This window comes from Malurus melanocephalus, unplaced genomic scaffold, assembly GCF_030028575.1.
Source record: "Malurus melanocephalus ecotype Western Australia unplaced genomic scaffold, MMel_1.1 scaffold_470, whole genome shotgun sequence".
Lineage (NCBI taxonomy): Eukaryota > Metazoa > Chordata > Aves > Passeriformes > Maluridae > Malurus > Malurus melanocephalus.
In genome coordinates this window covers 43,148-55,812 of record NW_026623702.1, presented here as the reverse complement: position 1 = coordinate 55,812, position 12,665 = coordinate 43,148, and the positions used below count along the sequence as shown (strand labels likewise).

General features: G+C 47.9%; 1 protein-coding gene across 1 annotated transcript; it reads left to right on the top strand.

The window, feature by feature from the left end:
• The first annotated feature begins 16 nt into the window (after nt 1-16).
• On the top strand, nt 17-4,311 carry SDF2L1 (stromal cell derived factor 2 like 1). Its single transcript, XM_057380753.1, has 3 exons — nt 17-266; nt 998-1,194; nt 2,439-4,311. The coding sequence occupies exons 1-3, from the start codon at nt 98-100 to the stop codon at nt 2,715-2,717; spliced, it is 645 nt and encodes a 214-aa protein (XP_057236736.1). The 5' UTR covers nt 17-97; the 3' UTR covers nt 2,718-4,311.
• Nucleotides 4,312-12,665: the final 8,354 nt, after the last annotated feature.

Sequence of the window (12,665 nt, the reverse complement as noted above, 5' to 3'; positions counted from 1 at the left end):
GCGATCGGCGGCCCGCGCGGAGGAGCGGAAGCGGCGCGCTGAGGGCGGTGGTGGTGGCCGGGCTGAGGGGGCGGCGGAGCCGGCCGGGTGCGGCGCGATGCGGGGYGGCCGCCGCCTCTTCCCGCTGCTGCTCTTGGCGCTGCTGCCCGGACTGTGCCACGGCAGGGAGTCGGCGCCGGGCGCCGTGACCTGCGGCTCGGTGCTGAAGCTGCTCAACACTCGCCACAGCGTGCGGCTCCACTCGCACGAGGTCAAGTACGGCTCCGGTGAGCAGGGCCCAACCGGGGAGCTGGAAAATGSCGGGGGACGGGCCGTGAGGGGGGCGAGGAAGCGGTAGGGGACAGGTGGCGCCTGGCAGGGGGTTGTCAGGGAAACGGCGGGGATGGGCAGGCAGTGAGGGTGSTGGGGAAGGAGGATGAAGTTGACGCTTCCCGAGGTTCGTGTCCTTGGTGCAGAGGGAAGCAACAGRTCAGGGACGGGGTGTAGGGATGCTCTGGAGACATGGCAAGGACAGGAGGATGCTGAGGTCTGCGGGTCAGCTKTTGGGTGGGTCCTGGAGCCGGGACGTGTCAGGGGTGTTTTGCCCTCATCCCTGAGGTGAGCCCTGTTCAGTGTTAAAGGCCTCAGCAGTACCTTCCCAGTGTCTGTTCTGGCAACGATGTGTTGGTCTGTTTGGGGACACAAAGACCTTGACAGTGTTTTTAATAAAGGTGGGATGGTATGAACAGTACCTGTCATGGACCACATTTTCTTCTTGTGTGTTCACCATGAACTTTGACAGTTTGCATCTGCTAATACACGCTGTGTTTCACTACTTCCATCTGAAAGATCATTTGGTACCTGCATTCCCTTTGCAGTCAGTGAAGGCACTGGGACAATTAAGCACCTCGTAAACATGAAGGCATGAGGACATCAAAGCACATTTCTTTAGTTCTTTCATGTCTTTTGAACTGGGGAAGCGGGATAAGTCTTGTGTCATTTAATTCTATTCAAACAGGAAGTGGGCAGCAGTCAGTGACAGGAGTTGAAGCTTCAGATGATGCCAACAGCTACTGGCGGATCCGTGGCAAGAGTGACAGCATTTGCCAGCGTGGGACACCAGTGAAATGTGGGCAAGCYATACGACTCACCCACGTTAACACGGGGAAAAATCTACACACTCATCACTTCCCATCACCACTCTCCAATAACCAAGTGAGTTGATTTAAATCTCAAGCTTTTGTATAAACAGTGCATGCTATTGACAATARTCTCTCCAGTTACTCGTGTTTTTGGAGAATCAGGCTTGAGTACCTGATTCTCCAAACTGCCAGAAGCAATATGTCTGTGTATATCCAGATATAAGAATATGCTTTTCTGCATCTTGAAATGACGTATTTAAAATGTGCCAGTATTTGGTATTTTGGTATTTCACAGTAGTTTTAACAAATCTTGCTTGCTTTGTTTTTGTTTTTCTTTTTGTTCTGCACCATTGCTAGTGAAGAGAGTGTTCTGAAATGTTTGGTGTTTTCAAGGTCAGGGCACCTCCTTCAGCATTCAGGATTGCTGTAGAGTAAGGCAACTAATCGTGTGTTATAATACTAGCATTCCTATGYCCAAGTTCCTTGGTGGTCCAGTCTATTAGTCTCAATCACCTTCTTACTATCCCTATTTCACTTCACTGTTCTTATTTATCTGTCCTGCTTCCACAGGAAAACAGTCTCCTCTTGCAGTCATACATACTTATTTATAATTTTGTACGTATCTAGAAGAGTGTAATTTCTAACTGTAATTCAGCAGCAGTCTTGTCCTTGAACAAATGCTTCTTCAAGTTTGAAAATCTCTCTTATATAACGCAGTTGTTGGAAGATTTTTATTGTTACATCACATTATTTTTATTGTTACTGTCACATCAATCTTCCATCAGGCTATGTAGATCAGTTGTTAGATTCAAACTTGGAAGATCTGGCTCTGTGGAAAAGGCTTTTCTCTCTCCATGAAGTAAAGTGGCTGAAACACTAAGATTCATCTTTTTGTAGGGTGTCCAGATAACCTGATCATTAAACGAAGGGATGGAAAAACAACATTTCAGAAGAATTATTTAAGGGAAAGATTGACTCTAGAACTTTCCCCCAGGTTTCATTTTTCTGTGTAGACACTTCATATATTGTCATTATTGTAAGAATGTTCAGTTCTCATTGTGCAGTTTTGTTTTGTTTGGAGTTTTTTTAGCATTTTTTGCTCAGATTACGAGTTGGAGTTTGTTGGTACTTTGTGTTCAGATTGTAGTGGTAGAACCTTACTGCTTCTGGGCCTGGTAACTGTTTACAAAGCAAAGTAACAACAATTTTTCTTTCCCCATCCTTGTCTTCAAACTCTGCTGTGTCTTTGGTTGATATTTGTGTGTCCTGGAGGTGTTTGCTTACACTTTCACTTCAGGAAGCTTGTGTCTCTAACAGGAAGTAAGTGCCTTTGGTGATGATGGCGAAGGAGATGACCTGGATTTCTGGATTGTGCAATGCAGTGGGACTTACTGGGAGCGGGAGGATGCAGTGCGCTTCAAGCACGTGGGGACGGAGGTGTTCCTGTCCATCACAGGGGAGCAGTATGGCCACCCCATTAGAGGCCAGAGGGAAGTTCATGGCATGCCTGCTGCCAACCACCACAACTATTGGAAAGCCATGGAGGGAGTCTTCATCAAACCCAGTCTGGACCCTGCAAAACATGATGAGCTCTGAATTGACATAGGATCCAAAATGCTTCATTTGACTCCAATGTTCAGAGATGCTAATCCTTGATCTCTTCTAAATCCTGCCTTGCCCGAGTGACTGACTTTCTGTATTACTGAAGGGCATTAGTTCATTCTAGGAAAGCAGCACTGCTGTGGGGAATGGCTTCTGCCAAGTTCAGCCACTGACATTTATTTGGTGAAATCCTTTGTGAATTTCCAAGCTTTATTGGTGAAACGAGTTCATATATCTGTTAGTTTTTGTTGTCATTTGTTTGCTTGTTACTTTTTCTCGAATTTGAAGGAAATGAAAAAATGAAAGTAATACTTTCCTCTAGTCTCAAGTACAATAAAACCTTGTATTTTGTAGTCTTTTCCCACCTACAATTAAATATTTGGAAACTGATTTCTACTTCCTAGGGAAAGAATGTCATTGATGAAGAGATGGGTTGAATCTAGAAAGGGAGAGTTCTGAAATATAGTGTCTTTTGAGTGACTTGCGGTCAGCTATTCAGTCTTTGAGTCTGAAAAACCAACCATTTGAAAATTGCTTCCAATGTCTTCTGAGATTTTCATTCTGTATTGTGTTGGCAGAGTTGAAAATATTGTGTGTGTTGGAGTAAGGAGACAAAATTTTAATATTTTTCCCTTCATCCAAGAAATTCTGATGTTCTTCTGGTAGTGGTGGTAYGGCTAATTGTCCATTGGTAAGATTKCTCTGCTCTATGAACAGGTGCAGGAAACTGCTKCTTGCTTAATTAATATTATAATTTCATAAAGTTTCTTGTGGTGCAAAGGAACAGTTGAATTTGGCTTACTTCTGTGTCGCTCTGCAAGATCAGTATGACAATTCAGGTGAATAAATAGTGAGACATATACTATGTGGGTTTTTTAATGTGTGAATCCAGAAGAGCAAAAATCACCTGAGACCATGTTTGGTTATGGATTTCTGACAGAGTGGTATCCATGGGAGTGGTAGCAAGGAATCTTCATTGAACAATTTAAAAATTTCTGTGTTCCTCTGTGAAAAGAGAAATTATTTCTTCAGTGTGTTTTTTACACGGTGTTACCGGAAATACTGATAAAAATTCAAAATCCCATATATTTGCGATTTTGTTTCAAATTGAAAAGCTCACCAAACAGGTAAGAAAAGTGAGAACATTCAGGTGTTCCTGTTTCCATGTATAAATCGTTGACTGATTATTGTGCTCATTAGTCAATCAGTTGAAGAAGCAGGGAACTGATTTACTGCTGAGTGGAGCTGCAGTGTTGGTGTTATGTTGAGAGGGTGCAGCAGACAGTTGAGTTCAGCTTTACCAATCCCCTGGCTGCTCTGTGCACSGAATGCAGGAGTGCTGCCCAGGCTAGCTCCAGGTTTTATTTAAGGGTTTCCTRSAAGGGAAGATSCCTCATTCCCTATGGAACAAGGAAYCTCTGTAACAGCACTTCTGTGTGCCTCATTATTTTTTTTCAAAGAAAAGGTAAGAATGTTTTTCTATTAATTTTAGTTGCATGTGTGTATTTAAGGATTGCGGGGATTTTGGAGATTAAGTAGACTGGCTTTTGCTGTTTTGTATTAGAAATAAACTTTCATGTGATCAATATTTCAGGTTCTCTGATACTCCTGACTCATTGGTGTTGAGGTTGTAGCTATGAAGGATAACTATTTAAAAACAAACCAAACCTGCTGTTTCTGTGCCCAGCAAAAGTGTTTTCCAGTCTTATTTATTATGCTTGAGTGGGATCTCACTGGACCTTTGGCTTTCTCTTCTGGATTTGAGCCAAATTGATTTGGTGAGGCTGTGAAAAAAACTGACTTTTAGTCCTCATTGCTTACTTTCTAATATATTCTCARTTTTGAAAAATATTTGTACCTTTTATACCAAGCTGCCACATACAAATATATTCATGAATGCTTTATTTAAAGACATATTGAACAATATTCCTGTGAATTGAGTTTTTTCCACTTCTGATTCTGACCAAAGTGTAAAAGTCACTTGACCTTAATATTTCACTTGGGCGTGTGTCACAATAGTTGCAGGGGTTTTGTTTGGTTGTGGGGTTTTCCCCCAGTTTTTATCACTATGAATGTTATTCTGAAGGACTCTCAAATAAGGCCAGTTGAAATACACTTTGGACAGGTCTAATACGGTACTTAAAGAACTACTGTACTCCTAGCATGTCAGATTCTGGTTACAAAAGTCATGCTACTATAGGAGGTGCAAAAAATTACAGCTGTGAAAAATGGTGGCTTGTGCTTATATGCAAGTACCGAGATTTTGGAGTGTGAGTCAGGTGTTTTTATTTACTTTGGCTGCTCATAATTCAGCTCTTCAGTCCTGCCCTCATGGGTGAGAGACTTAGAGAATCTCAGTTTTTGTACTGCTGGATGGTGGTGTTTGTTTTCCATATGATTTTATCATTTGCCTAAAGATATTGGGCTCTAGRGTAAAACATGAAATACTGAAACATGTAGRTATAAAAGCTGGGAATGYTGTTTTGTTTCTTTGTTTTCCTTTATTTTAAGGTGATAAATTCTCCTGTCAAAATCCTCTATATGCTTCAAGGTTAAGTGAAAACTGTTTATTTTGACTTCTGATGCTAGCAGGAAATAATCSTTTCAAATAACTGGCAGGTACTTTCCCATTTCTTGCTTACTACTACAGGAATTCTCTGAAAAGGTCCACTAATATTGCTTTGTACTCTTCCTTTAATAAACCAAAAAGACTTGGGAAAAGGATTAGAGGGATCTGTATTTATAATTGTTCTCAGTGGGAATAGTTGCTAAAGACTTCTCTGTCAAATAGTGCATTTTACACATATGCATATATCTAGTTCAATGTGAAATGGCAAAGAGTTCCTTAGATATGTTAAATTTGGAGGTATGTGCCTACAGACATTTTTATTTCTGGAAACTCTTTAAAGCTCTGTACAGTTGCTCAGCGTATGAACAAACACTTGCTACAGATTTTGACTTCTCAGTCAGGATGAATGAGACCTGGTTTTCTTCCAGTGCTGCTCATTGATTCTTCATTCTGAAGGTCGAGGCTAAATATAAACTAATGTTTGTATTTAAATGGTATAACTAACCATAATTTAATTTGTTGTGTTTGGGAATACTAATTGGGTATATCTGTTCTTATTAGGTTAAATTAGCATATCTTTTTTAAGATGAAAAAATATAATCAAAACAAGCCTGTAACCGTGGCTCTTACTCAGCAGTATTTTTAAGCCTGTTAGTTTTGCTGAATCTTCTCTCTCTTCTGCCTCACTTCCCCAGCACTGAAGCAGTAGCTGGCACTGTAGATGCACCGTGTTTTACACCTGTCCTAGACAGAGGCTGAACTGTATCAGTACCTCCTTCCAGCAGCAGCATCCTGCTGGTGTYTCACTCCCTGCTCGGCATCCTTGCTGCTCTTTGTTAAATTCCCTGCTGGRAGCTGGCTGAGAGCCTATCAGAAATTTGTATATGTGGGGTGTCTGAAGCTGATGCCCYTCTTTCCTGGTTTTGAGTTTGCATCTGTGCCCTTTTGGTTTTGCAATTTTCTTTTCAAAGACATCTCTTGTAATCCACCCCTGGGCAATCAATCAAATATGTTTTATATTTAATTGCACTTTGCTTGATCTTCATGACGGTTATGTATTTRTTCACCTGAGCTTCATTTTCTGAGAGTACTTATTAGTAGTACAAGTATGTGTTGTACTGAAAATAGAAGTATGTGGGGTGAATGTAAGTGAACACAGCCGAACATAAGATGCATAGGTGCCCGATGTTGGTCTTTTTCTTCTGCTGATGCCTTCACAGCTCCTTCTCTGCCTGCCCAGCCGCCGCAGGCTGGAAGGGTCGGGCTGCCTGGCTTGGCCGGTGCCCGCAGAGAGCCCCTACACGACAGTTTCTCCTCTGTGCGCTTACATGCAAGTGGCTACTCTGTTCTGCCTAGGGAACAGCTCTTTGGATGGGCTGTATAAAAACTTGGGTGGGGTAGGTGCGAGCAGGGCCGTTCTGAGGAGAAAAGCAGAGGCACGCCCGCCCCTTTCTCGGTGCCGGAGCCGGGAGCGGCGGCCGCTAGTCAGCGCTGCTCCTCCGCCATCCGCGCTGCTCCTGCCGGCTGCCTGCACACCGGGTGCCTTTGGCAGCCCGGCAGGGTTTCAGCAGCGCAGCTTTGATCGCCGCAGATTTATACTCTTCGGGGGGAAACAAATAACATCCGCTTCCCCCGCGTTACACTGCTAAGGCGATCAGCTGCTGCAAGACCGCCCGTGCGGCCGTGCCTCCTTAGGTGCGCTCTGCCAAGTCATGTATTGCTCGGTTATTCGAAAGGGAAGTTTAAAACATTAGCGTAAGCTCTGAAGCGGTGCTTCAGGCGCTTCTGTTTACTACTTTTCTTTAGGATAGATGAAGTGCGGCCAAGGATGAAGTCTGTTTGCTTACAGTATACATTTAAGGCAATTACCTGTATTGTAAAATTAAATACCGGTTTCCGCTCGGTGGGGGAAGAGAAGGCACTAAAGGATCGTTAAACGGAGCTTTCCTCGTCCCGTCATGTACAACAAAACGCATTGCATTTCGCAAGATCTCAACAGTAAAAGCTAAAACGAAACGATCTGTTCCTAGCTAGAATRGGTCGCACGTCGGTGGTAGTTACATGAACCCCTCTTCTCCCTAATGTAGCTCACCTGCCTCTCCTCGGCTTTTGCTGGACCGCTTCCCCTGGAGTAGATCCTGTGCCATCCGCCGAGGATTCTCTTCGGCATGAGGATGAAAGCCGAGCTGCCATCTCTTACCGACACGGTATCGGTTTGCGAGCCGCTGGGAGGCTTCTCCCAGCCATCCTGCGGGGATGCAGCTCCCGCTGGCTGCGTGGGTCTCCCACGTCGCGCCTCACCACCCATCCGCAACGGGGGCAGCAAGCTGGCGGGTCCAGCTCCCCTTCCTGCCGGCGCAGTTATTGCCGAGGGCTTTGTTCATGTGCCAGAAGAACGTAGATTTTTTTTTTTTTCCTGCATGTCTGCCCAGCAGCACAATTTGGGTTTCTCAGCATCCGCCGCCTGCCGATATTCTTTCATGTCTAAGGGAAAGATTCTCTCGCACAGGAGATCCCGGGTACCAGTSTTTGCGTGCCAGCCGCTGCTGACGGCGATCCTTGGTTGATGACAGGAGCCCGTCATTCTTGTAGCGAAACTGTTCTCACGGCTCGCTCTGCCCCCACCCCTCTCCTCTCTGCCTGGCACGATCTGCGTCTCTTTATTCAGCCTCGCCCGCCGCAGCGGGGCGTGGAGGGAGYGGGGAGGTCCCACGGCGTGCGCCGGCCCCGCGCCAGCCTGTCCCCGACTCTGCCGGAGCCCCCGGCTGCGGGCAGAGCCCGGCCCCCGGCAGGAGCCCTGGGCGCGGCGCATCTTCCACGGGAGAGCCTCTCGCCGGCTGGGCGTGACGATGCTTGGCCGCAGGGCCGACGCCCAGGGACGGGGCTGAGCCGGGGATGGGCCGGCGGAGAGGGCGATTCCTCCGCTGCCTTCGCCCGACTTCCTCTGGCCAGGCGGCAAGTTTAAAGCCCAGTAGCTCAAAGCCCGAAAGGCTGCAAAACAGAATCGTTGTCCCTCCTTGTGCCGAGAAAACACAGCAGCGACTCAGTCAGTACCTGCCCGRGAGAGGGAGCCGAGAGGCTCACGGGCGCTCTGAGTCCCGCACCAAGGACGCCCGRAGGCCTCCGTGCTTATGGGTGTTCTAACCCTACGGCTTGTGAGAGAGCTTCCAGCCCTGTCCGGCTGCTGACACTGTGGAGGAAACACGCTTTAATACRTCCCCAGCAGTTCCCATTCTACTACAAACCCAACTAGCTCGGTAACTGGCTTCGGTGGGCACACAGAGGGTAATGTGGTAAAATAATCACATAGGCACTTGTTTAATCACCTGTCTACTCTGCTTCCATCCTTGCTTGTTCAAAAAGGAAACAGGACTCATTCCAGCAAAACCTAACACTGGGCTAGCATTGGGTGTGCTTGTGACTCCATCGCCAAAAAAAAAAAAAAAAAAAAAAAAAAAAAAAAGAGCTCTTGTAGCATTAAACCTGTGCGGGTAAAACAGACCTAGAGAAGTGCAGAATGCAAGGCTTCTCCTGAAATTGCACCCAAGGGAGCACCATCTGCTCTGTCTTGCAAATATTATACTTTTGAACGCATTACCTCTGTCTTCGCTAGGTGCGGATGTGMAGATGATTGCTGTCGAGCTGCAGGCAATTTTCTGTAAAACTGCACAGCAAAACACGTTTATGKTGGGCTGCGTTTCCTCAGCAATACAAACCCAATGTGGTGAGAGTGGCTCTCCGCTGAGCTTAGAGACTTCAGTCTCCAGGGCAAAATAGCTTAAAATGTTAAAATATTTGTCTTTCTCTGTGGGCGCTGTTTTCCCTCATGAGATGTGAGGCTGTTTTTTATTGTGAGCAATTAACTGGAATCTTTCTTAAGAAGTCCCAGCAGCCTCGGAACCCCAACCCACCCCCTCGACCCCCCAGGTCTCGGCTCCTGGGGAAAAGGTGCTTCGTGACGCCCCTTAGGAAACCTGCCATTCCCAGGGATAGGAGGGATGCTGCTCGGCAAGGAGCAGGGAGGAGCGATGCGACCGGCCGGAATAGATTTGCTCTTTAAGGGGTGCGTTCTCAGTTGGGAGGGCAAAACTTCCCTCCTCCTTACTCCAAGAGGTAGGGAGGGATACTCGTAATTTTTGAAGCGGTAGCTGGAGTTGAAGCGACACCGTCCTCCGGGAGAGCAGGGGTGGGTAGCAGAGAAAAGCCTGAGAACCCTCCCGAAACTGGAAATTTGACATAGACGCTTTTTCAGCTTCTTCCCCAGCGCCACCCGAAAGCCCAGCCGCGAAGCGAGTGAGCCCCGCAGCTCATGTTCTGACGGGACGGGAAGGTACGGAAGGGAGGTCCCGAATGTGGGGAGCATCAGAACCAAGTGAATACGCGTGTCAGTGACGGAGAACGAGGATCTGCAAACCCGGTGGTCCCCAGCAGGGCAGGGGCGGGGGCTGCGTGGRGCAGGGCGCAGGCGTGGAGCGGAGCGTACAATGGGAGCTGGCCAGGGGAGGGATGTTCAGCATCCTCAGCTCGAACCTGCCGCCGGGGCAGCTCCTGCTCTGCCCACAGCACGCTCCTGGTTGAGACCCCGCGGCAGAGCTCCGGCAGCCGAGGCTGAGCCGGCTCCGTGCCAGGGCATTGGCTCCCCTGGGAGAGGGGATGCTACGCGGGGCGGTGCTGGGAAGCCTGGTGCCGAATGGGATGGTACATTGAAAGAGGCTTTGAAAGGAAAATAATAATAATAATAATAATTAATAATGCCGAATGTCGCTTTTCTTTCTAACCTGCTTTCTGTGCTCTTCTGCATAGGAAAGTTGCTCGGTCTAGATGGCTCGTGAGAAAACCACCTTTGACACTAGATCATATTTTCTTATATCTGGTGCCTTAGGAAACTGAAGGAAAAATTACTGTTCTTCACTCTGAGACACTATGGTACATACTGAAAGAATGCCTTAATACTTAATCTAAACTAAAATTCCGTCCTTATGAAGTGTTAGCTAAAGTCCAGGGATCTTTCGGAATTAGTAGGTAAAGCTATATTTAAGGTACAGGATTGGAACTGATGACCAGCACTCAGTTTGTAGCTGCAGTGATCCCAAAAACATGTCGGCACACCTTTGTCCCTTCTGGAAGGGAAAATTATAGGTTTTCTTTGCCATGTCTGTGAGCGGTGCTCTGGTTTCCGGGACAGGTGTCCAAGAAACCAGCAGGAAGACTGGGTGACATGCCCGGGGCTGCCCAGGTGAATCCCTGCCCTCCCCAATGTCCTTCTCCCGCAGCTCCGCAGAGCGGAGGAAGATCACCCGCTGCCTCTCTGCTGTGGGCCTGTTCGGAGCAGGTTAAAATGGCGATGGCCACCCTGTTCCTCGAAGGCAGGGGCTTCTGCATGTCCCTGTGTGGGAGTCCAGGGGCTGCGGGGTGACGGGGCACGGGTGGGAACCTGGGCACGGCCGCTGCCGCCCGGCTGAGAGGGACGCTGGGTRTCCTGCTGGGATCCCTGTCCTGCGGGAGCCAGCGCCTCTTTGGCCGGGTGTGCTGTGGCCCCTGCTTGAAACTGTGGGGTGACAAGGGTTCCCCACGCCTCGCAGCCCTTCTCCGCCGGTGCTTTCCGCCGCCGGGACTGGCCGGCTGCGGGTGGGAGACTCTCGCTTCTTTGGGGGAAATGCGGCGAAACCGAGTGCGGCGGCGGGGTCACCCCCGAGCCCCSCGGGATGCCCGGGAGGGGCTTTCCCGACGGCACGGTCGGAGTAGCAGCGGGCTCCCTCCAGGCTGGTCTCCAGGGCATTTATGTGCATCAGTGGGTTTAAATTGAATAGAGAAGACCCAGGGWGGGATGTGCTTGCATTTCGGGCAGGGATATTTTGGGCAAAGGTAATCGGAAATGTGAAATAGCCTGAGCAATGCTTACTCCTGCTGTGTGTGTGTCCCCCCATCCCCTCCAAGAGCCATGAGACAGAGACTTTTCGGAACCCCCAAACCATCCGTTYGCGGGAGCTGTTTCACCCGGCAGCAGCTGTCGGGCTCAGCCGGCTGCGATGCACTGGTCTTTGCGGAGCACCGAAAATGAGCCCCCGGCAGTGAAAACCTTTCTTCCCGCCGGCGGCAGCGCCGCTGGGGCTGCCTGTGCCTCTCGCCGCGCCGTCGGGGCAGCGGGCGCGGAGCAGAGCCCGGAGCCTCCCCCGGCCCGGTGAGCCGCTCCGCCGCCGGAGCGGGGGCAGCCGGGATTTTACCCCACCCGCTGTAGTGCTAAGAGCCATTCATTCAAARACCCGTACTCACTGGCTCCCGTAATACAGGGTGCAAGTCGAAAACAGTTCGGCTTCACTTTTCCCGACTTAAATATTATCCCRATTTTCCCGCCCCTAATTAAATTYTCTCCTGGGTTTGTTTCTTTTGGAKGGGGGGTTGTTGGTTGGGAGTTTTTTGGGAGGGTTTGGTGTGTGTGGGAGATTTTTTGGATTGGTGGTTGTTGGTTTGTTAGGTTTTCTTCCTTTAAGCATTTACATTTCAGTAGGGTTGTCTGCGCATGAACACATGAATAGAGAAAAGAGAAGGAAAAATTATCTGATCAGAGAATTCCSACTGAAATTCAACCAGGGAACATGAAAACTACCCTTTCACTTGCTCCAAACACKGCTATAAATGTCCTAAGCAAATCACTTGGTGTTAGAGGATAGGCAGCAAGAAATCCTTAGCTTTGCTCATTYTTGGTGTCTGCAACAGCTTGCACATGAAGGTGACCTCCATACTTCTCTAGAGATCTCCTTTTCCTTCAGAACGGGAARCTTTTAATTTTCTCCTTCTCTCGGAGCACAGCCTTCCTTTTGTTTGAATTTTTCAAAATAATTTAGAGATGTGTTAAAGGTGTATCCACTGTAAAAAAACCAAAAACCAAGTAGCAGAATTTTGTGCTGTAGGGCTGTGTAAACCCAGATGGCCATCACCCCAAACTTGATGTGAAATAGAATGGCGATTCACAGTGGTGGAACAAACCAGTTTGTTTCCAGCACTGTGATGGTGGCTTTTGTACTCAGTGTAAATCCCTATCGATTTTAATTGGGCAAACTGCTCACAAAGATGTAGCGGCTCCTGGCAAAGGTGTTACTTCTTAGCATATCAGTGTTTGAGGAAGGCAGGGCTCTGCTGTTGTAGTAGTTGCAGGGTGACTCTTTAAAATATTTGACTTATTACATTTRTGCAAAATGATACATTCGAGTTTGCACCGTGCCAGCAGCTTATCCCTGACATCTGATTACTTTGTGTGTCTCAAGATGTTTAAAAGACAAGGGCCCACCTCCCTCTCCGGTGAGTGAGTAAGCAGAAGTTTTACAGAGTCAGCGTTTGATGCTGAGCCCAGGYACAGTACCTAGTTTTATACA